The sequence below is a fragment of the Ylistrum balloti genome, unplaced genomic scaffold (genome assembly GCF_031769215.1).
Source record: "Ylistrum balloti isolate Yb309-2 unplaced genomic scaffold, AGI_CSIRO_Ybal_v1 Utg372270, whole genome shotgun sequence".
In the NCBI taxonomy this organism is placed as follows: domain Eukaryota; kingdom Metazoa; phylum Mollusca; class Bivalvia; order Pectinida; family Pectinidae; genus Ylistrum; species Ylistrum balloti.
The window spans coordinates 193,204-218,884 of record NW_026783057.1 but is presented as its reverse complement, the minus strand read 5'-3'; the positions used below and the strand labels follow the sequence as shown (position 1 = coordinate 218,884).

The 25,681-nt window shown below is 35.8% G+C and overlaps 2 protein-coding genes across 3 annotated transcripts; one reads left to right on the top strand and one right to left on the bottom strand.

Moving 5' to 3' along the window:
• Positions 1 to 11: 11 nt before the first annotated feature.
• Positions 12 to 13,702, bottom strand: LOC132564421 (quinone oxidoreductase-like). Of its 2 annotated transcripts, none has more exons than XM_060229073.1 (9): positions 13,646 to 13,702; positions 10,172 to 10,295; positions 9,088 to 9,240; positions 8,592 to 8,755; positions 8,189 to 8,240; positions 7,885 to 8,034; positions 1,459 to 1,560; positions 1,157 to 1,252; positions 12 to 941 (listed from the first exon to the last, which is right to left on the bottom strand). In XM_060229073.1, the coding sequence occupies exons 2-9, from the start codon at positions 10,292 to 10,294 to the stop codon at positions 780 to 782; spliced, it is 1,002 nt and encodes a 333-aa protein (XP_060085056.1). In that variant the 5' UTR covers position 10,295; positions 13,646 to 13,702; the 3' UTR covers positions 12 to 779. The 2 variants fall into 2 exon arrangements, with proteins under 2 accessions (XP_060085056.1, XP_060085057.1); XM_060229074.1 differs by lacking the exon at positions 13,646 to 13,702 and adding an exon at positions 13,357 to 13,434.
• Positions 13,703 to 14,152: 450 nt separating this feature from the next.
• LOC132564420 (uncharacterized) lies at positions 14,153 to 25,528 on the top strand. Its single transcript, XM_060229072.1, has 12 exons — positions 14,153 to 14,227; positions 15,479 to 15,580; positions 15,889 to 15,957; positions 16,725 to 16,824; positions 17,739 to 17,855; positions 18,614 to 18,708; positions 18,989 to 19,110; positions 19,828 to 20,051; positions 22,225 to 22,335; positions 22,678 to 22,734; positions 25,055 to 25,167; positions 25,319 to 25,528. The coding sequence occupies exons 1-12, from the start codon at positions 14,153 to 14,155 to the stop codon at positions 25,502 to 25,504; spliced, it is 1,371 nt and encodes a 456-aa protein (XP_060085055.1). The 3' UTR covers positions 25,505 to 25,528.
• The last annotated feature ends 153 nt before the right edge of the window (positions 25,529 to 25,681 follow it).

The window sequence follows — 25,681 nt, the reverse complement described above, 5'->3', positions numbered from 1 at the left end:
TAAAATAGATCGTTCTTTCTTTGCTGATTTTATTGTAATGAGTAGCAATACATGAATTGATTTCGGAAACAACATCATTATGGAATCACCTTTGACCATTCTGATTGACAGCAATACAAACAACTAGTGTATAACACAACTAGAATGCATTCCAATGGGTATTAATCGACATACCACAATTTTTTGTGACCACTAATCAATTCATACAGTATTAACCACTATGATGTGATTAAGATAAATTTAATGTCTTGTGTAATATGATAATATGATGGCAAGACACGTCAAATTCTGATTAGTATTAAAAAAATCGTTCGGATATGTCAACAAGGTTACATTCGTATGTCAACAATTGACAGAATACCAAGTATTGAGTCTGAATAATATTCTATTCGAATAATTCTGAGGCAGCACAAAATTATGATTACATAGTAAGTAGTTCATCTGATTGTGATTTTTAACAAACATATGCCTCATCAGAGTCCACAACTAATTAGCTATCATATTCACCAACGATCTAACTAAGCTCACACTGACGCCCAGCAAGGCTCGACCACAGCTAAACTGTGTCCACAAGGACTCCATACTATGGCTTCCGTATGTCTCCCCTAAGTTCTCTAGGGGATTAATCGGGCTTAAATGGGCTTACAGAGGTTACCAATCGCTCGCACACGTGTATGAAGTATAGACTAGATATGCAATATATTCTACCATGTATTTCGCTGCATCAAAGAAGTGGCGTTAAAACTTATCTTCGACAAACAGTAAAATCAAATCCAATTTTACAATTTTAAGATAAGTTTTCCTGTTGCTCCCTTAGTATTGATGATGTCATTGTGGGCTTGAGCCGCTTCGTCTAAAGAATAAGCATGACCTATGTGAGGTTTCAGCCAACCTTCCGTCATTCCATCTTTAATCCCAGCATGCATCTGTTTCCATTCTTCCTGTTAACAAATACACAAATGAAATAATCATTTTTTTTTGTACTCGGATTTTGGCTCTATTTTCCTCTAGACGGTTGACATTGTCTATAATCATGTTCTATATGCTGCATGTTTACAATGTAAAAACATTTATTCACTAATGAAATAATCTTCTGGACAATGCTCACTGTTTAATGCGTACATAAATAAAAAAGGAAGATATTTTAGATACTTACAGCTGTAGATCCCATCAGCATGACTCCCTGGACGGTCAGTTCCTTACCCATGGTCAGCCTTGGGGAAATCTCTACAGTCCCTCTACAACCAACAATCTGGCAGAGCAAATAATTACTAAGGTCGTGTTTTATTTGCAGTGTCACTTTACTTTCCTTTTCAAGTTCTAGTAAATTTTAGGTGTATATATTACTGTGCGTTTTAATTTTGTAGGACTATTAAGATAAAAACCTGCAAAATAGATAGTAAAAACCCTTGGTGATATAGAACAAGTGATATTTTTTTTTTAAAAAAAAAAACTTACAATGACACGTCCTCTTTGAGTTGCCATCTGAAGATCCTTTTCCAAGTTGACATTTGCCAGCATTTCAATTATGAGGTTTGGTCCAGAACCACCACAGGCTTCCTGAAATGTTTAACGTGTATATATGATGAGGTTTGGTCCAGAACCACCACAGGCTTCCTGAAATGTTTAACGTGTATATATGATGAGGTTTGGTCCAGAAAAACCACAGGCTTCCTGAAATGTTTAACGTGTATATATGGTGGAAAAACAACATGGTAGTTTGGATTTCACAGAATATAATCCATCAGTCGCAACGTGTTTACAAAGTAGGACATACAGGCGTTGTTTACCGAGGCGGACATACAGATGGTGTTTACAAAATAGGACATACAGATGGTGTTTACAAAATAGGACATACAGATGGTGTTTACAAAATAGGACATACAGATGGTGTTTACAAAATAGGACATACAGATGGTGTTTACAAAATAGGACATACAGATGGTGTTTACAAAGTAGGACATACAGATGGTGTTTACAAAATAGGACATACAGATGGTGTTTACAAAATAGGACATACAGATGGTGTTTACAAAATAGGACATACAGATAGATGGTGTTTACAAAATAGGACATACAGATGGTGTTTACTGAGGCGGACATACTGATGATTTTTACATGTGGAGACAAACAGATGGTGTTTACAGAATGGGGCATACTGTTGGTGTTTACGGAGGGGGACATATAGACGGTTTCAGGGAGTGGGACATACAGGCAGTTCTTACAGGTGGGAACATACAGATGGTGTTAACAGGGGGACATACAGTCGATTTTTACAGAAGGAAACATACTGTCGGTGTTTACAGAATGGGACATACAGTCGGTTTTTACAGAAGGAGATATACAGACGGTTTTTACAGAATTGGACAAAAAAAGAGATGATAACAGGGTGGGACATACAATTGGTGTTTACAAGAGGGGGGAGGGGGCAGGCATAACGTCTGTTTTCACAGAAGGGGACATAAAGGCGGTGTTGTTTAGAAGGGAAAACATACAGGCGGCGTTCACAAGAGGGGGACATAATGGCAGTGGTTTTCAAGAAGGGGAAATACACAGTATACACAGGAAGAGATAGAATACGATTGTTTTACAGAAGTTTTTTGGCGTGTTTTCATGTCCCATCCATTTTAAGAGGTGGAATGAGGTTGCCCATTTGAATGTTTCGTTCCGGATCAATGTCGTATTTCAAAGAACCACAAATAAATTTGGTCAGTATCAAGTTCTAGGTAATCGGAGGTCAACGTTAAAGGGTCATTCATGACTTATTTTCTAGCATCAAGTAAATTTTGGGTAAAACATTTACCAGTATCACGGACTATAGATTGCAGAGATTTGGCTCGAATTCCCATATTATGGTACATATACTTTATCATTATTTCACTGATGGAAAATCGCATAATCGTTGTTATATTCTTTGAATTTTGGAACTTTATTTCCGCACGGAGCAATTAGTTGGCACGAATATTCCAAACCAATATCTTAGGTTCATATTATAGCGATATATCACTGCACACGTACCTTTAAGAGAAATGTTTTAGTATTATTCCAATGAGCGCAAGCTTGATGAACGAGATTGGCCAAGTATGAAGTTCACCAATTGACAATTTATGACATGACGAATTCGGATATACATGTATACATTGATATCCCTGTCAGGCTGACGTGCTCTCGTCTCAAATGGGTACCGTATTCTATGTACTTTCGAGTCTATGACCGTGCACGTGTGTCTGCACAACATATGTCAACGTAACCATGTAGGGAAATTTTGACACATATTTCCGAATTCGTCAGGTCATAACTTGGTCTTGGCCAGTATTCGTCCATCAGGTAAGTTTAGCCCACTCAATTGAAAGATAAAACATAGATATTATGTTAGTAGGCAAAATTCAGCGTCAAAACGTTAAGGTCCAGCAAACACTGATTTAACAAGAAACTAATGAAGTTTTGATAGCCTGATTTTCATTCAATGTTGCAGGATGAATAGAATACATGGTCAGTTAGCTCGCCACTTTTGTTCTCCTTCACCCTCGCCAAAACAGAGCTTATAATTATAAGTATTTTAAGGCACTGATAATATAATATAGAGTCTATATCATTTTAAGCTTACACGTTAAAATATCAATTATTCTCGCAGATATATAGCCACCCGACAAATTTTAAAAGGACTGCATCCTCTGGATCCAGCTATGGCCTTATATATCGATATCTATATATCTAAGTATGTGCTATGATCAAGAGTAAGCATGAAAATTATTCAGCTTTCTACTCATGTTCGTTCTCCGTGGATCACGACTGTAAGAGTTATTTCCCTTTAATTGGGTCGTCCTAACCAAATCGATATACAATATAACAATCAAACTTGTTTCTACGGTGTTCTTAAGTAATATATTTCAAATATAACTTTATCATAATATTTCAAATACTAATATCATACCAAATTGAAATATTGAATATATTCAACACACCAGAATTCAAGATTTTAGAACTTCAAAACAAAATATGGTAATTTTAGTAGACCACACTGCCACCTTGCTGGTAAATAAATGGTATAAAATCAAGTCGTAACGCTAAATAGGTCGGGAGGTCCGCTGCCATGGGATCTACGTTTATACTGAACTCAGATATGAAAATTGATTGACTTACCCTCCCCATGGTGTCCCTTGACTTCCTTTTTGGTTTTTTGTACTAAGCGTAATATATCACGTTATATTAGCGCAAGATAGTTACGTCTCTAATGAACTACATGTACAGTAGTCATATTCAAAAGCAATCAAATTGTTTGAAAAATTAAAAATATGTATATATATGTGTAAGAACATAGATCGACAAATAATATTTTATAAATCTGAAGCAACACAAGAAAAAATCCAGTATTATGTGTCCTTGGTTGTGTAGTTTTACATGTCATATTAAGATAAACTTACTATTGGTTTAATCAAAAGTGGATATGAAGAAATGATACTTACAAAATTTGTATGACCACAAACCTGAGGTAATGCTATGTATAGAACTTAATTATCTAATTCCAAACTTAACATGTAATTGTGAAAAAACAATACCTATCACAATCTCATTAAATTTCCGTCAAATGAGCCTTGATAGACAAGTGACTATAAATCATACTTGTATCTTATATACTTTGTACAAAGTTAATATTTTCAAAAAATTGGAATTTTGTCCAATGATAATGAAACAAGCCTATCATAAAACAATTCATGCACTTACATCTCAGCTTTGATTTTGATTTAATATATATCACATTCACCTATCGAGACATTAAAATATCCATGTCATGTTTATGATAATTTCTCTTCTATGACCTTACCTTTGGTAGTAATTATAACCTATAAAACAATTACAATGTATCACTAACGAGATCCCAGATGGATCTTGGCGTCCACTATTGTTTGATCTATATTTGCTCTTTGAAAGTTGGATCTTTTCCCCTCTTTTCTCTTCTCTTTTCTATTTTTGCTCTTATTGATAAGAAATTTGAACATTCCTTTTCAAAAATAGCAACGAAGGCCGTTTTTATTTTTCTGATCAGTCGTAAAATCCAAGAGGCACGAGTAGAGATCAAAGGGAACACATGTATGAAATTTGATAGGGATCCATTCACTAGTTCTCAAGAAATAGGAATTACAATCTTTACTAGACAAAATCATTGAGGGCTGCCAGTCAGCTATTTCATTTCTTTTTCGATCAGTCCCAAAATCAGATAAGTACAATTCGGGACCAAGAGGAACCTATACAAGAAATTTGAGAAAGATTTATACAGTATTTTTCAAGAAATAGCAATAACTAACATGAAAAAAATAAAAAAAAAAAAGGTAAGCATCCAAGATGGCTGCCTGTAGGCAATTTTGTTTTTCAGATCAGACTCAAAATCAAATGGGCAAAAACTAGGGGAACGTACATAGGAAATTTGAGAGAGATCCGTTTGGTGCTCCATTCAGTATTTCTCAAGAAATAGAGATAACAAACTAGCAAAATCAAAATCCAAGATGGCCACCTGTCAGCCAATTTAGGATTTTTTATCAGACTGACAAAAATTGTTTATGGAGAAATGAACAGATGGATGACTGACAGACGTCATTCATGGATGTATGTTGATTTAAATAGCCCACCATCTGCTGATGGTGGGCTAGCAATATAGAGATTAAGAGCATACAAAAGGCCCCCATTTGTCTGGACATTTTACTGTTATTTTTCTCACAATCATCCTGCAGAAAGATTACAGGAACAGTGGACATTTTGTATTTTGGTATTGAGTCAACTTGATCTACATTAGGTAACTAAACAGGTACAAGACATGCTTAGCTTGGGTTATGGTAAGACTTAACTGATTGCAAAGTTATGGTGCAGACACATTATTTTTGTAGTTCATCATACACTTAGAGAAGCCTTTAGACTTTGACCTATTGAAGGACAAAACTTCTGTTAAGTTTGCAACTCACATTCTAGCATTTAAAAGTTCCTCTCCTGGTTACTAAGTAATCAAACAGACACAACTTTCTCAGCTTCACTATAGGGGTCCCATGAAAAACAGTTATTGAGAACTTGACCTTTGGAGTGCAAACAAGATTTTTTGGCATGTGACACACCTTTGAATACCAGTTAGTGTTTTTTCACCATATGAAGTGTCATTCCATTTCTATGACTGGTCAAAAAGTTATGAAGTGAAAACAGATATGTTTCAGAGAGGCACACACACAGACAAGTATCAGGGTCCAAAGAAAAAACCCTAGATTGCACACATAACCTTTAAAGGACACACAGTAATTTTGTATGTGGCAGACTTTTTAATAGTATAAACACAGACAGAGCTATCATGATAAAGTTTCTCACTTTGTGACAGCGCTAGTGAAAACAACTGGCAAGACTGTTAAGACCATAAATGTAAGGTTTGGACAGAAAAAGGCCTATCAATCTGGAGGTTTTTTTTACTTACTATCAATTTAGAGGAATTAAAAGAGAAACAAGTTCTTTACAATGAGCCTCTGAGACTGCCAGTGATAAAGTCTGTCAGCTGGACATTAGATATCAAGCTGTCATATGACCTTTAAGACGGGAGTTTCCTGGAGATCAGGTCACCTGATGGCAGAGCTAGTATTGCATTGGTGTTTCTCATGTGTCTGTAAAATGGTCCTCCTAGATCTCACAGTATGTCAGTCACAATAGTGATGTTTATCATAGTTCCTGATTATCATGTATATCTATGATGTTTCCGATGTTAATAGTCTATGTATATACTTGACACAGATAATGTACACTGTACCAGGTTCCCACACCTATGTCCTCCAATGGATTGAGGTGTCAAGCTTTAGGCATCCTAATATTTATCTTCATAGTCATCAAATCCATTTCTAATTAGGTTGAAATTGACAATAACTCCATAGTAATTCTTCGCCTCTCTGATATGTGTGATATTTGAATTTCCTATTTCTGGTTATTGTATGGCACATATCCACATGGTATTCTGTTTCTTCTCTCAAAATATCTTGGCATCTCTTTTACAGTTAGCAGTAAGAAATACAATCAGGTTTCATATACACATAGACTGACTGTTTAGACAACTAGGAAGTACTACAGAATATATCTTTCAGCTGACCTCTTACCTTCAACCTTATACTTCCTGTAGTTGACCCTGTTGTTGAAGTAAAGGTCATACAGGGTTCTACATCTATCACTTTTTCACAGTATTGTATTGTGTGTTAGTAAATTACAGTACATCCATAAGAAAACATTGAAATATGAGAAGTAATTCATTCATATTATAACTTACCTCTGAAGACTTGCTGCACACACTACAAAGTGCAAAGCACTTCCATTTTAGCCATATTTACACACCCATGAGGAAAACATGAAGATAAACAGATATACCTATATACCTAGGATCACAATACATACTCTGCTACATCTAAAGAGAACAAATTATGGCAGGTCAGAAAGCTGACTGTAACACGGGTCAAAGTAAACAGGTTTTACAGCGTAGGTGATTGACCTGTCTAACAACAACAGTTTGATGGCGCTCACATGATACTTCTGTTTCAAGTTATTTTCATTTGATTTTTTAAAGTCTTCAACAGACATCTTTGATTCTTCAATATCCAATAATATTACAGATCTTGATATCTTGGTACTTTTAGGTTTTAGAGGATAATTAACTTGTTTCACAAAATCATTTACTTCTGTATTTAAATGCTGTACATTGTGTAGTCTTACCATGTAAAATAATTGTACTCTCATGGTTAACTCAGTCAACATGACATCATTTAAAAATGTCAAAGGCTGACATCACAATGATTAAAAAATTAGACTACCATGGAAGGAGAATCACATCAGTAGAGCTGGTGTTTCTTAATCTTTGACAGAGATACTTACAGTGATGGTTTGTGTGTAGTTGTCTCCCCTGTGGTTCACAACAACATCAGCACCAATGGAAGAGACAAGATCAAGTCCTTCCGGAGTCCCTGCTGTCCCTATTACACGAAGGCCATGTGCCTTGGCAATTTGAACACATGCAAGTCCTACCTAGAGAACAACAAACATACAAGGATATAAAATCTAATTGTCTGATAAGGACTATGAAATATCCAGTGCACATTTTATCATATATCCAGTTTGAAATCCTGATGTTTTATTTGCACAAATCCTTTATCATTACTCAAAATACTACAACACTTACAGCCCCACTTGCACCATGAACAAGAATGGTCTCCCCTTTTTGGGCTTTCCCCCTGAAAAAAAAAAAAGAATGTTAAAATATCACACCAACATAGGAGTCATTTGACATCCTGTAATTCCACAAAAATGGTCACGGTAGCTGATTTATATTACACTTGGTTACATTTGGAAGTATGATACGGTGGGAATAGCATCACAGAAGTAACTGCGAGAGTTAAAGATACATTTTTTTTTACTTTATTTCATAAAGGTGACAGACACGGTTAGAATTAAAATGCATTGTAACTGGTCCTCCATAAGGGATGTAGAAGTCATTAGAAATTTTTGTCATGCAAACTTCTAAAGGTTTTATAACAGTTCAGAAACTCACAATCCTAGAGAGGAATTTTATCTAAGGAACTCACATCACAATAACAGCTCTGTAGGCTGTGAAGTAAGGCACACCAATGGCAGCACCCTGCTCTAAAGACAGTTTGTCATCCAGGACACCGGTCAGAGAAGAGTCGCTCAGCGTGTATTCACCATAGCCTCCAGTGTCTGTCCTGACAGTGAACACACGGTCACCTTTCTGATAAATAAATGAATAGACTAATATCAGTTAGTGTATATCTCACCAATTCGACTACTATCTACATAGTCACCTGTCTAAAATAAAACACACATTTGAAATCCACAAGTCTGAAAACTATGTAGCTTTGTTGTCAAAACCATGTTTTGAAAAGATGCTATACCCAAAATTAATTTCTTCACTTCCACGTCCGAAGAAATTTTTGTCTACTTACGAGTTGACAATCTATAAAACAAATAAGTCAGTTAAGAAAGCCTTATCCGCTTTATATGTCCAGAACTCTTTCGCCAAAATAACAACCAACAAATACTTTATCATTATCAAAATTTTACCTTAAAGTTTGTGACCTCTGACCCGACATCCTCCACAACCCCACCAACATCAGATCCTGGCGTGTAAGGTAAGGCAGGCTTTTTTGCATAGGTCCCTGCCCGAATGTAGGTATCAACAGGATTTACCCCTGCGGCAGCCACTTTTATAAGGATCTACAAAAAGTAAACTTTTAAGATCAAAACTTTTTTAATGCAGTGGACTAGCTCACAGGATATAAATGATGATTGTAGTTTACTGAAAACAAAACAAGTTTTATTATCTTTTGACATTCCAAAAACCTCTTTTTCTTATAGAATTTTAGTAAGAAGTGTTATTTGCCTATGAAAAACAATTGTTAACTCTACAGCTATTAATTTTCATAGGACAAATTTTTTTTTGTGATTTTCTTTCAAAACAATTGAATTGTATTTAAATGAATAAAAATTTAACAATCTGGATGTAAAAGGACATCTAATACAGGTTAGTCAGAATCATTCTTTTATACATAGTCTGGAGTCAATGAACTCGAGAGTAATATAAAAAAAAAGCTGATAGAATGTCAAAATAACGTGGAAAAAAATACAAGTGTACATATGTTTCTCATCACTTCCCAGATTAAATTTTTGTGATCATGTTGATGTACCATACATACTGTCATGAATATATCAATCCCACCATATTTGATGTCTCCTGCTGACAAATTGATGACCAAATCTTTGTTGAAATTGCTTCTTTCATGATAACAATTACCTCCTGAATGTCACTAAACATGAACATCACTCATTGTAATATTATGTTGATAAGCTACAATACTATTAGCCCTGGAGTAAGTTACATTTATTTAAAATGAGTTAATTTCAAGACTGGAAAAACTGAAGCCATACTATCCATTTTGAAACAAGCACCTGTGCAACAAAACAAAAGCTGGTTTAACAATAACTTTTCAGTTTAAGTTTCAGAGAAAATAAGGAAGACAAGATGGAATATCAAAACAGTAAATGAAGAAATCTACTGTTTTCATTTTTAACATATCTACCAGTATCTCGACTGCCTGATATACAACACCTTGTTAAGAATTTTATTGATGTTATTAATTGCACTCACCTGTTTTTCAGATGGCTTAGGTATGGTCAGGTTAGCTTCAACCTTCATCACCTCTGGTCCCCCAAACTGTGCCACGCGTATTGCCTTCATCATGGTTCTACAGGCAGATCTGGACACACTCATTCTGTCGGGGTTTTTAAATACAAATAAGTGAAATAAGATGTGCTCAAGTTCTATTGTTTGTATGTCTGTGATAATAATGAGGCTTGTATCACTGTAATTATTCAATGATGTTCGTCTGTTGGACTAAGAATATATCATTCCAGTGTCTTTAATCAATATCTATTGCTCGTCTTATATAGTTTATGCATATGCTTATATTTTTTCCAACACAGGTCCTTAAAAGTCCTATTATGGACTCATTAGTGTTATCATATCTATGACCGGTAGTGTCTAATACAAAATCCACCTTGAAGTCATACAATACTTCTTGAACATTTCAAATGTTGTCCAGTCTATTCTTAAAGGCATTGATGCTACTGGCATTCACAACTCTTTCTGGTAGGCTGTTCCATAGTTTTGCGGTCCTCACACTGAAGCTGTGTTTCACGATGTTTAGCCTGGATCTTTGCACATATATATCTTTTTTGAGTTCCCACGTCCTTGCGCTCTCTGAACGTTATCAATTTCCCAATTTGATGAAGTTCCCAGATTCCATACTGCTCAAGATCTTGTAAACTTCAATCATATCACCTCGACTTTTTCTATATTTCAGGGTGGGTTGCTTAAGTTTCTGTAATTGGTCCTCGTATGTTAAGTTATTGTATCCTGGTAACTGCTAGTTTGCCCTTCTTTGAACTCCCTCTGTGAGGTTCATGTGGTATGATTTGTACCGAAACCACACTGAGCTAGCATAATCAAGGTATGTTCTCACTAATGTTTTATATAGGGGGAGGAAGGATGACTCGTCTAAATGCTGGAAAATTCTCCGTATCATGACTGGCTGTCGATTCTGACTCCGATGTCCTTTTCATGATCCACATTCTCCAGATTTATGCCCTGTAGTGAATTCTGGTATTCATCTTCTCCACCCTTTTTCCCAATATGCATTAACTTTCACTTTTCAGGGTGGAATTTCAGTAACCATGTTTCACTCCAATACATTAGTTTGCGTAGGTCATTCTGTAGTATGACGTTACCATCCCTATCTCTTATTAGGGCTTTTCACTAACTGGTGAAAAAACCTATTGTTTTTGTTATGTTTCTTATTATTATTATTCTTCTTCCAATATTGTGGGTTCGTAATCTTTTAAATTGTAAAAGCTAGACACACAGTCTATTCATCTATTTGTAGATACGTATATTAACTCTATATATTTTTGTGTCATCTGAAAACAAGAATACATTTGAATCCACCATTTCCGATATATCATTGCTGAATATCACGAAAAGATCCGGCCCCAGAACGGACCCCAGTGGAATTCCTGAATGTACTTCATGCCATTTAGAGGCAGATCCATTTACCGACACTTGCTGTTTCCTCTCACTAAGTAGTGTTCTATCCAGTTTGTGAGTTCTTCTCCTATGCCATGTGCTTACAATCGATTGCATATCCCTGGTCCATAGCTTCTGTCCAATCATCCAGAACCTTAAGTAACTGCAGGCAAGTTGAGCGTCCTGGGATGAATTTATACTGTTTAGGTGAGATTAAGTTGTTACTTATGAGGTGTTCCATAATCTGATCCCATAATATTCTTTCCATAGTCTTGCAAACCGCTGAAGTTAGGCCTGTAATTTCTTGCTAAGGCTTTATTCCTCTTTTTGTAGATGGCTGTAATTCTTGCTTTTTTCCATTTTATGGGTACTATTCCCTCTTTTAATGACTTCCTGAATATTATACCTAGTGGCTAGGACAGTTCCTCACGCAAGTACTCTAGGCTGCATATTGTTGATCCCTGGTGACTTACCAGGTTCCAGGGCATTTAAGGCTTTGATAATGTTATAATCTGTGATTTCTACTTCTTTCCGTGTTAAATTTTCTGTTCTCTTTCGAAACTGTGTCTTGTGGTTCTTTCGTAAGGACACTACTGAAGAATTCTGCTAGTATATCTGCCTTCTCCTCATCATTTCCTGATGTTTCTGATTTTCTATCTGCTGGATCCCTGCATAGATTGCTGACTCCTTGTTTGGTCTTATTCTTACTATTATGTCTTGATGATGGGTGGTGCATACAACTTCTTACATAAATAAATGTGGGTCTGCGAGTAGATTGAAAAAAAACATGCTGACAAAGCTTCAAAGTGTATCAAATCCAACAGTAAAGTATAAGTACCACAGCTACAGTTCCAAAATACATTGGTAACACACACCCCAGCTTTCTGGTTCAACTGACTTCCAGATAGAACCATCACAGTCCTATTTGTACAGATTGCTGGGTCTGTAACCAGGCTCTCTGTATCTACCAGGTTCTGTACCCAGGCTTCCTGTACCTACCAGGTTCTGTATCTGTTCCACACCTTCCATAATCTGTGGTAGAAGATCTTCCTAAGATTTGTTTTGGCTATTTGTGGGTATATTTTGTTTGAAATGTTTTCGAGCTGCTTCTTTCTGTGACTTTATTCCATGGTGTGAAAATATTATTTGTGACTTTATCATGTATACCACTCATTATCTTGTATGTCTCCACCATATCTCCCCTTATCCAACAAAATGTGAGCATTGGCAAGTCTAGTGCTTTTACTCTTTCCTAATAAGTTTGGTTTTTCATTCCAGGAATCTGCTTTGTTACCCTCTTCTGCACACCGTCTATCCTCTCGATATCCTTGATTTTGACAGGTGACCAAATTGAACTGGTGAAATCCAAATGGGTTCTGACGAGTGTTGAGTATAATAGCTTATAAGAAATTCTGTACTATATATATGACACACAGGTACTTTTATACGATGGTCTGATAATTAATTAGAACACTTAATGAACTTCATGTTGAACTTGTTCACCTGTATACTAAAACTTCTCAAACATTGTAAACTAATTGTAGACATGAAATAAACATAAATAAATGTAACATACATGTACTTGTATATGTAAAACAAACACAACAAAGACTATAGTGGTAAGGAATACTAAGATAGAAATACAAAACATTGTATATGTATTATAGACACTGTACATTAAAGTAATTAAATAATCTAGTAGAACCTATTATAAACGAGCATGCAGTTTAATAAGTATCATTTTGTCTTACCAATAGTTATAACTGTCTTCCCTTATGTTCGAATCGCTGTTTCTCTGTTGCAAGTCGCCACTGTCTAACGTAAAAACATCCGTTACACTTTATATGTTAATCAGATGTTCTAGATCCGGTTCTGAGAAAGTAAATATAGGATGAACAAGTACCCAGTACAATGTGCTCGACACTTCAAACCGGATCTAGTTATAACTACATCCTGTTGAGAGATATGAGATAGGCTACTTTTAAAATGATACACTATTCTGATATCTACAAGACAATGTGCTACCTGAGTATCTCTTACCTGTGTAAACATAAGTACGATAAATTAGCATAGGTGGCGTGTGCCACCGCGTGTGTAGCTTACTTTCGCTTTGTTGTCAGTGGAGGTCACTGATCACTAACATCTGCACAACCAGAAAATGAAAGTAAGCGGTACACGTGACTATGTAAATATTATGTAAATACGTGTGAACTATTTGGTGTTGCAGGGATTTAATAAGGTAATGTAGATGACAGGTTTACTTATTACGATATATTGTTTGCAATAATTTCATCACATGACTGTTGTTTTCATACATGTGACGATGAATACTCTATATGCTTTTAAATAATCGAAACTAAGAACGTCCTAGTCTCTCTGAGAACCGAAGTGATTAGCGAAGGATGTGGGGCCTTTGTGTGTGTGTGGGGGATAGACAAGAAAGAAGTAAACATCCCTGGGATCTTGCAAAGATCTGTTAATTCAATAGAATAATTCATTAATATTTATTATGGAGAATCATTTTTTTTCTTTTTAATTTAGGTAAAGATGCAGAAAAACAGTAAACGGGACTTTGGGTCATTCCATGCTTCCAATGTTCAGGAGCTGTTAGGTCTCCCAGAGGTAACACCATAAATTTCACTCAGATATACAAAATGTAACTCTCACTTATACTGTAGCTATTATTTGCTTAAGCTGTACTTTATTAAAATGGTTATAAAGTGTTAAATGAAAGTGTGAAGGCTTTAAACTTTATGTACAAGTGTATATTTTGCAATATCTCCAGTTGTCAAGGCAAATGTTCATCTTATGATATTTTACTATAATTAGAATACATGTAAACTAAGAACAAACCATAAAAGAAGTGTTAGCTCTATATGAATGATAAAGCTGGATATTTGAAACATTTTATTTTCAGACGTTAACACAACAAAATCAAATGAGCTGACCTTCTCTTCCCAGGCTTCCTACTCGACCTATCACTAGTTCTTTGACCTTCCCTCCACACTCCTTGCTTGTCTAAATGATCTTCCCTCCAGATTTGCTTCAAGACTCCTAACTTGTTCTTTGACTTTCCCCACAGCCTCCTAGTTTTTCCTTTGATCTTCCCTCCTGTCTCCTAACCTGTCCTCTGACTTTTCCCTCCAGACTTCTAGCTTGTTCTCTGACCTTGCCACTAGACTTCTAGCTTTGCCCTTTGACCTTCCCTCCAGACTTCTAGATTGTTCCTTGACCTTCCTTCCTGACTCCTGACTTGTTGTCTGACCTTCCCACCTTACTTCTTGTTTGTTATCTTACTTTTCCTCCTGACTCCAAGCCTGTCCTTTGCTCTTGCCTCAAGACTTCTAGCTTGCCCTCTGACCTTCCCTCCATGCACACCAAATTTTCCTCAAGACTTCCTGGATTGTTGTCTGACCTTTCTTTTAGACCCCAAACTTGACCATTAATTGGCCTTTCCTCCATACTCTTAGCTTGTGCTCTGACCTTCCCTCCATATTCCTAACTTGTCTTCTGACCTTCTCTCTAGACCCTATCCTGTCCTCTGGCTCTCTATCCAGACTCTTAGCTTGTTCTGGTACATTCCCTTATGACTTATGACTCTCAACAACCATCGAGACTCGTTGCTATTACTCTTTAACTCCAGACTCCTAACTTGTCCTCAGGTACCAGTTTGATATAAACTGAATATGTGACAGTAAGTCTCAAAACTTCTTTTGTACCAGATAATCTTTTTTACCATATTACTTGTTTGTCAGGCAAAGTTATGTTTTTATTTTCAGCTGAGTACATGCATCGTTCCATATTTCTTTTATGTTGCTGCCTAAAAGTCATTATAGACCTGTATAGTTTCCTCATCCATTTCTTGTTTACCAGGCAGAGTACCAGCCTCCTGCTTTCCCGATCCCTGTTCCAAGATTCACAGACTGTCAGTTGGAAACTGGACACTCCTGCCGTCGCAAACATTTCCTTCTAGAGGTATACATGACAACCAATCTGTTTTGGTTATATATTAATGAAATCAGTATTCGAAAATACATCTTTGCCTTGAATTTATCTATGTCCATTTCGATTGTGTGTATGGATGTTGGAGAAGAGAAATTACAATTAAAAAATCAAGAAATTTCAATTGGGGTTATCAATCCCTTGTTCTTGTCTTGGGCTGCCATAGTTAGTATTTTAAAGGATTTAAAGGTAATATTTCATAATTGGTTTTTCATGATTTGACTGATGTTTTAATATAGGTTTGGTTTTATGTTTAATGTTTAGTCATGCTTTGTCCACAGGAAGACTGTACATTTATCAACCATGGTGCCTTTGGTGGTGTGCTCCGTGAGGCAATGAAATCTGCTCAGGTAGGGGAGGGATATTCATAGGAATTGAAAAGATAAACATATTAACATCACAAACATAACAGATTTTTTATGGAGAATCTAATCATATTTTTCTTCAATCTGACCATGATTAAAATGTTACACTTCAATATCATAGATTCTACTTTCCAAAACCATTCTAGTAATTCCCTGTGTGTGACACAAGAAGTGCATGGCAAGATTGAAAAGGTAGCATTACAAAGCTTTACAATGCTAACAAATGTGATAAATGTGTAACGGGGGAGTGAAGAAGTGGTAGTTGTAGATTGACAGCTACTTAGAGTACATATGGATTCGCAAATGTTTAAAGTGTTTAGGGGTCAGGTATCATTGAGGTTTTATGTTGTTGTAGGAAAGGGCAACAGTATGTGGAGTGACAGCCATTGAGGTTTCTCGTTATTTGTGTAGGAGTGACCACACTATATGGAGTAACAAACAATTAGTTTGTTTTGATTTTATTTGTAGGAGTGGAAGGATATATGCAAAGACTTTATTGGAGTTTTATGTTGTTTTTTGTAATATTGACAATGATGAAAGTGGCAAATATATGTTGAGTGACAGCGACTGAGGTATGTGTTGTTTTTACAAAAGTGGTAAAAATATATTGTGTGACAGCCACTGTGGTTAGTGTTGTTTTACAGGAATAGTTAAGATATGTGGAGAGACAGACATTAAGGTTTGTGTTGTTTTTACAGGAGAGGTAAAGATATATTGAGAGGTTGCCACTGAAGTTTGTGTTATTTTTACAGGAGTGGCAAATGTATGTGGAGAGACAGCCACTGAGGTTTTATGACAGGGAACTACTGCCTCATTTAGTGTATGTTACCAGAAGACTGGCAAAGTTTGTCTGTAGGTATCACACAGCTCAATAGGGTCACTTATTGATGAATTAGAATATCACATTTGATATAGTTATGCACTAGGTAGAGGTCACTACTCATTCGAGGTCACCATAATGTAGGAAGCATTGCCTTGTAGCTTTCCCTACATCATAGAGGTCATTACACATTCAAGGTCACTATAATGTAGAGATCATCACACTAGAATGGTCAGCACACTGTAGCAGGTACTACATTTGAGAGGTCACTGCACTCTATATGTTACCACATTGGAGAGGTCGCTACACTGTAGAAGACATTATAATATAGTTGTCCTAACAATTATTCTATGGTAGATATCAATACATTTTATGGTTTTCACCAAATTGTGAATTGTAAAAGTCATACAACCTTAGATGTAAGTGTATGTTCGATTGTTTAAAGATACTATAGAAGTATTCATCAGGGAGTTTATCAAGTATAGAAATCCCGGTACATAATGGTAATTGTTAAGGATGAAAGTGAAAAAAAAAATATCAAAATCATCAGAACTACATACAATATAGAAGTTTGTGTGTATCACAAGAAGGCTACAGTGTAGAAGGTTATGTGATGTCCTTAATCTGAGCAGATCCTTTTCCAGTTCAGTGATGGGTACAATATTAATTGCATGTGTCCCATGAAATCTCTTGCATAAAGTAAGTTAGTTAATATTGACATTGGTTTTTAAATCAATGTTTTACTTCACTTTTTCACCTAATTAAAAAAATGGTTTTAAAATTACAAATTAACAAACAACAAAGACAAATGTATGTCAAAGAGAAGCCAAATGGAAATGTGTGTAAACAAATACAAATCCCACAATTTTGAAGAATTTATGAATGTAACAACATTGAATGCTGAATTGTAGGCTGACAGTGTTTTGTAAATGAAATTCTTTTGTAGGTTGTGATCCAACTGATCTCGTGTTGATGATCAATGTTACCACTGCCATTAATTCTGTTGTGAGGGGCCTTGACCTACAGAAAGGTGACATCATCTACATGTTGAATGTAACATATGGTAAGGACAGACTGTCTTGTGTTGTTGTCATTTAACAGCAGCTTTCAAGTTGTAGAGGTCATTGTAGAGGTAATTATATTGTATTGGTAACCACACTGCAATGTAGAGACCACAATATTGTATTGGTCACAACACTGTAGAGGTCATGATATTGTAGACATTATACCATGACAGACACATGACCATCATTATCATGTTTATTTTCATTTTGGCTACTCTATAACTGTAAAATTTTGGATATCAAGGCAGAAAATAAATATCTTGAACAAAGAATTATGTTAATACTGAATTATTTTAGCTCACCTGATCCGAAGGACTGGGGAGCTTGTACCATACTGCAACACATGAGTCATCAGTGAACTTTTGGTTGAATTTGGTCAGAAATATCCTTAGGGAAAGGTTAACCAATTTCTCATAAGCATTATGTCACATTAGAATGAATAGATCTTTTCTGTATTTGGTCTGAAGCATCTTCATGTAATGATGACTCATCTATGCATCAATGGTGGGTCTGATATCACTCTGGGTAGAGGGGCTGGGCACATAGAGAAATCCAGTCTGAAGCATGCTTGGATGAAGAGGACTCAATTTGTAAAAACATTTAATTTGAACACATTATCATAATAGTGTTCTGCATGCAGTTGCATTTAACACAAAACAGAAATTGTTCAGAATGATTTGATCTCTTTCAAGAAGAAAAAAAGTCTTTTCCTGTCTTGTTCTCCTAGGATGAATTATTCCATTTTTTCCACCACCAGGAGCTGTAAAAAAGCTATTGCAGTTTGTGTGTGAAAGTACTGGAGCTGTGCTTCAAGAAGTACAGCTTAACTTCCCAGTCACTAGTAAAGACCAGGTTAGAACTATTAAAGTGTATATAACAAGGATATATTTTCACTTCATTAAGTTATCAAGATAATATTCAAAACAATTATGACACTGGAGCAGTAGTGTATAATAGCACAATGTTACAATTTCTTGAGAAATAAAAAATGCTGCAGTCTGTGTACATTTATTGAAATTTAGCCAACTAAGGCTGTCATGTGGTATTTTAAGTATATTTATATATGTTGTATATATATGAACAACATTATATTAATATAATATGTATATAAGTACATCACTATTATTTTCAGGTGATTTCCATGGTGGAGAAAACCTTAAGTTCAGGAGTGAGATTGGCAGTATTTGACCACATACCCAGTAATGCTCCAGTGATTCTGCCTTTGAAGGAGATAATCAGTATTTGTAAAGAAAGGTGAGAGTAATGCATAACCGGTACATAAAGTAGTTCACTATAACTTACAGATACCTAATATAGAAAAACTGATTTAATCCAAAAATATGTCACTGTGACTTGTGCATACCAAATGTAGGTTAATGTGACTTTGTACCTTACATGTTTCATAGAAAAAGACTTCAGAGTCATTTCTCTTAGAATTACATATACTGTGCTGAATTTTGTGTTGGAATTTGATTTTGGAATGGTGGCATGTAACACATTTTGGGATAACAGCATGACCCATTCTTTGTCAATGTAACCATAAATATTACTTTACATATGACTTCTATCTTAATCATTTAAGGCTTACCAGAATGTCTAGACTACATTACTTAGGAATATATTACTTCGTAGGCAGGTACATTTTGAGAGGTACCTTTGACTTACATTTGACAATTAATAGTATAATGATGTAATACTTGTGAAGGGGCTTTATTTTGTTGAAACAATTTTATATCACAAAATGAAACTGAATTGAACATCTATATTTTCCTGAATTAGTAAAATATATTAACTTTACACTGATATGGCAGTTTAAGTCCAAAGCTGACCTGTTAAGTTTTACAATAATGAACACACAGCAAATGGCCGATAGTGAATATTCAAGTACCATCACATAAAGACAGTATTATGTGTATTTTTTATACAAGCTAAGGAATGTGCTTTAAGAACATAACATCTTATTGACTTCAGAGGTGTTCCAGTACTGGTAGATGGAGCCCATGCATTGGGTGCTCTTCCTTTGGATCTAAGGGCTCTAGACCCTGATTACTATGTTAGCAATGCCCATAAGTGGTTTTGTTGCCCTAAAGGGTCTGCATTCCTGTATGTAAGGAAGGAACTGAAGGCCCAGACCAGGCCACTTGTCATCTCCCATGGCTTTGGCTCTGGCTTCAACTCTGAATTTATGTGGGCAGGTGAGAGTTTCCTGTACATTTTAATGTTTGTAATTGTATTTGTGAGTCTGTAAACAACAGCTAGAGGTTTATGTGGGAGGAATCAGCAGTACTGAAATAAAATTGATATCATTGGCAAGTGATAAGTTTCCTTGATATAAGGATCAGGCAACAGCTGTCCACTTCAATTCCTCTATTCTGTGTGTTATATGTCTCTACCTATGTTGTTATAATTAGTGGACTGTTGAAAAAGAAAAGATACATGCAACAGTATAATTACAATATATTTTCCCTTTTCTAATACAGTTAAACAAACATCTAATACCAAAATGCCCTTTTGTGCATTATTGATGTCTTTGTTATTTTGTGATTGTTGACACCGATTACTTTTAAAGTAAAGCAAAGCATCAACATTCCAGAGTCATGCAAATGTCTCTGGCACCATTTTCCTGACTTGTCAGTATCAATCAGGGTAGTCAACAATGGTAGTCCATGCTAGTCTCATGATTTTACTCCACAAATTATTAGGTCCCAGCATCAATGTTGCAGGTGCCCTAGAGTAATAAGTTTGCCCATTTGTCTGTATGTCTGTTTTAATTTTTTGCCTTGGAACAATATCTCAAGTTCTAATGGGCCAATCACACTCAAACTTTACCAAATGTTTCTTGGAAGAAAGTACTTGGGTGGGAATGATTTTTAGGTCCTGAGATTCAAAAGTTGTTGTTACTACCAATTGAAAATTAGTTTCTGGAAATACCTTCCTTTCTGCTTCAATGATTACACTCAACAGTTTCTCCATTGTTTCTTCACAGAAACTCTCCATTGCTTTCCATGTTCAGCAAAACATTTATCTGAATGCTTCCTGGTAAAAATTTGCTTACGATATGTTACATATAATGAAGCATAATTTACTGAAATCAAATCAGAGCTCACCCAATCATAGGTCAAGGTCATCAGATCAAATTAGAAATATTTTACTGACATGTCAGTACTCTTGTTTACTTTTGACAAATCAGATGTCTTTAGGAATCACAGGATATTGTCCAAATTGGGTCTGAAGCATGCTTGGATGAAGGAAAATCAGTCTGGTATAAATAGTGGGTCTTGGCCCCCTGTGGCTAAAGGGGCGGGGTCCAATAGGGAAAATCTATCAATACTTTAAAATCTATCTTGTTCTTTAGGAATCACAGGATATTGTTCAAATTGGGTCTGAAGCATGCTTGGGTGAAGAAAAATTAGTTCTATCACGGACTTATATACATATGTATATAAGTCCGTGGTTCTATGTAACGGTGAGTCTCGGCCCCCATAGAAAAATATATTCATTTCTTTGAAATCTATCTTGTTCTTCAGGAATTACAGAATATTGTCAAGATTTGGTCTGAAGCATGCATGGGTCAAGGGGATTCAGCTTTATATAAAATGTATGATGTGCAGGGCCCAACAAGGAAAATTAATCATTATTAGCTCATCTGGCCCTAAAGGTCAAAGTGAGCTATAGGGATACTGGGGTGTCTGTCATCCACCAACTTTTTCTACAAAATGCTGCTAATCATGAACAACTTATTGGAATTTTGTTTTAGCAAATTTGATCAAAAACATCCTTAGGGGAAGCGGAACATTTTTAATTGTGTGGTGTGACCCCGCCCCTTCCCCCTTAGGGCATGAGGGACGGGATCCAAAAGGGGAAATTTGGAAAGTCCTTTGAAATCCTACTCCTCGTGTAGGAATGATTGGATTTTGCTTAAATTTGCTTTTAAGCATAAACACTGTATAAATAGTAAGATTTGGCCCCCTAGGGCAGGAGGGGCAGGGCCCAATAGAGCAAAAATAGAACAATTCTTTAAAGTCCTACCCCCCAGATGACGATCAAGGGGTTGTAAGACTTGATCTTCCCTACAAGTGACGGTTTGTGTTGCCCAGGAAGCCGAGACGTGGGGGAATCCAAGAAATGGGTCTCACTGTACTGTCATGGTTGTCTTTAGGGAGACACTTAACCCTATTTGTTGTGGTGTCATGCAACAGTTATCCCATTTGTTGTTTTGTGAAGGAGCCACCAGCTACAAGGAAGCCCCACTTTTAATGACCATGACTGTTCACAGGGCAATAAATGAAGCCCACAAACAGGACTATATTTTCATTGCCTTGTTGATAAATCAATACAGTAGATACAACTGAATTTTGCTCACTTCAGGTCTTCATGACTACAGTCCATTTCTAGCCATGCATGTGAACATGAACTTCTGGGAGGACATCGGAAACAAAAAGATACAACAGTATATGTATACTCTGTGCAGGGAATCGTGTAAGTTTTTAAGATACCAACCAAGTACATGTATACTGTTTATTGTAAGGCCACAATCATGTCTACTACACAAGTAAGCCCTATCCTTGTCTAAAGCAGTCAAGTGAAGAGTTAGATCTTTTCAGACAAGCCTGTTACAAACTATGCTAAATGTCCAAGGAATTGGTATGGTCTTCACAATTCATGTATATGGCAGATCATAAGAAAAATAATTTGATATTTTAGCCAGTGTGGTATTCTCAACATACATTGATGTTTTACATGTTCTTTCATTTAAAGAAAAAAATCATAAAGAACATGGTAATGCTAATTATTCTCAGTATGTATTTTACTATTTTCTAGGTGATTTGTTAACATCACTCTGGCACACAAAGCTGGCAGCTCCTATGGAAATGTTTGGTAAATTTCACCTCTTTCTTTCCAATAAATCAATATTTTTTTCCAAACTAAAGAACACCTGCAGAAAATTAATTGAAACTAAAAATGTTATGCTCAATTAACAAAAATCCACCCTTCTGTAATGTCACACCTTCCAAGGCCTGGTAATCTCTTTCGTTGTAAGCAATTTGCTATCTATATCCAGTTTTGGAGTTTAAACTTCATCTTGGTGTTTGGAGTGTGTTTGCTAATCACAAGATGAAGCCAAAATAGGATAAAGGTGGGAAATTTTGTAAACAAAGTAAATTTAATAAGATCTTGTAACAAAGAAGGGTAGAAAAATACAATAGTCATTCAGCGAAGGTACAAGCATGGATATCATTATTTTAAGTGTTCTGCTACTCAGAAGGCAATGGGGTTGTGGGGTTGGGGGGGGGGGGGGGGGGGGGGGGGATGAACTGGTCTTCATTGAATGTACTCAATATTATTAGATAGCAGTCAGTTACAGATGGATAATGGACAATATGCTTGTGCTGTATTACTGTCGACATCCAAGATGGCTGCCTGTGGGCCACCTGGATTTCAAATCAGTCCAAAAAAGGTACAATGCACAACTAGGGACCACGGGAAACCAATATCTATGAAATATCAGAAGGATCCATCCAGTACTTCCTCAGATATAGCAGTAACAAGATTTCACTCTCAAAATCCAAGATGGCTGCCTGTCAGCCATCTTGATTTTGGATCAGTCCAAAAAAGGTACAATGCACAACTAGGGACCAAGGGGAACCTGCATATGAAATTTGAGAAAGATCCATCCAGTACTTTCCAAGAAATAGCGGTAACAAACTTTTACATCCAAAATCCATGATGGCCACCTGTCGGCCATCTTAAATTCAAATCAGTCCAAAAAAGGTACAATGCACAACTAGGGACCAAGGGGAAACTGCATGTGAAATTTGAGAAAGATCCATCCAGTACTTTCTCAGAAATAGCAGTAACAAGAATTGTTTACGGACGGACGACGGACCACGGACGCAGGGCTATTTGAATACCCCACCATCTGATGATGGTGGGCTAAAAACACTGTCAGACAGATGTATGTACGAGTAGAATGTCTATATTACTCTAGTCGTAGGATAGTCAAGAGCAGAACACAGGAGAGTGTAGCTACCTGTAATCCATGAAACTATACTTCTTCATTTCACAACACTACCAGCAGTACAATCATTTCTAAAAATAAGTATAGTGAGGTATGCTTTTAACTTGTGGATGAATATCCCATAAAAGCTGAAAAATAAAGGAAAAACACAGTAAGAAAACAGATTTTACTACAAAATTGACAATTATCTTTTATTACCAAAACCCAATTTCTTTTTCTAGATTTGTCAGGTTTTATAAGGGAATTAACGGAACAAAATGTTTAATTCTTTAAAACTGTCAGAATCTGGATCAGTATGTATCTGTGATCCTGGTAGTAAAAGTAATGTGTTGACATGTTTTATTTCTTAATTGTTGTAAAAGTATATCTACCATTAAAATAAGTTATTGTAGCAAATTTGAAACATCAAGGTTCAAAATTGCCACTAGCAGTCATTTTGAAAATCTGATGAAGCTTAAAATGTAGCATGCACAAATAGTGCCCATAATGAGCATGTTCAGAATGTAAGTTATAAACTGCTGTTTCTACTAAACTACATCAAACTTTGTGATGATTTGTAAGCTAAAGTCAACATATGTTGAACCGTTAGATAAAATACTTGACATTGAAACAACTTCAGACCACACAGGCTCAGTTAAAAGGTAAATTCATTACATGGAGTGCTTTCTGTCAAGAGTTTTGACCAATAAGATGGTAGTGTACCAGGTAGTCTATGAATTTTAAATCAAAACCAAAACCTACGACACATTTTGTATTAGAAGAGCAATATAATAAAATTTTGCGATCATTGGCTGAACAGAACATATGGGGGAAAAAACAGTCTTGGACAGCAAGACCATACTGGAATATTTGTGAAACACTTTTGATCAGGATCTCAACGTGCTGACTTTAATTAAAGAGTAATGATTTATGATGGTTTACCCGACTGTGGCTACTTTTGACATGCCATAAATGTACTTATTAAGTAATGCTATCAAATTTTGGCTCATAATAGCTTTTTGGCAAATTAATTAACCACAATGAAGAATAAGTGTTACAGTAATAAATGTAAAAAAAAAAAAAAATGTACATCATATTTTAGCAAAAATGCAAAATGTACTTGCCATGGGAAGAGCCTCAAAATAAAATAACTATGCTAGAATATATATGTTTAAACTATATATATATATTCATGTCCAGGTTGTATGGCTCTAGTGGAGCTTCCTCGCCAACTGTACCATTCCAATACAGCAGCAACATACAGTACTGGAGAGGCCATTCAGAACCAACTCTACCATCAGTACAATATAGAGGTAAATGATGTACTGAAACCACAATTTTCTTCCTTTAAATCAGTTCAGCAATTTCTTATACAGGTACTGTTATTTAAACAAATGCCTTTGAGAATAGGTTTGCAGTACTTATTTCAGTTTCAGTATTATATTTTTTCTTTTTGTGTTTCAGGTTCCTGTAAAATGCATTCAAGGCACCCTTTATATTCGATTATCATGTCATATCTACAATGAACTGGCCGAGTATGAGAAACTGGGAAAATGTGTTTTAGAAATGTGTGCAATGAAGAAGTTATGCTCAGAGGGTTCAGAGACCATAGGTAATATTCACAGTCAAGATGAATCTTGTACAGCATGAAAGCTCAGACTTAATGAAAATAAAATCAGACATATTGCATCCACTTTCTGTTTCTCTTGATGTAGAATTATTGTAAGGTAGTATTTCTAAATTTGATATCATACCTGTATTGAAATCACTCTGGCAACTAAAAAATGCCATTGACTACAAGTGGTAACTTGTCAATATAGGTTGAGT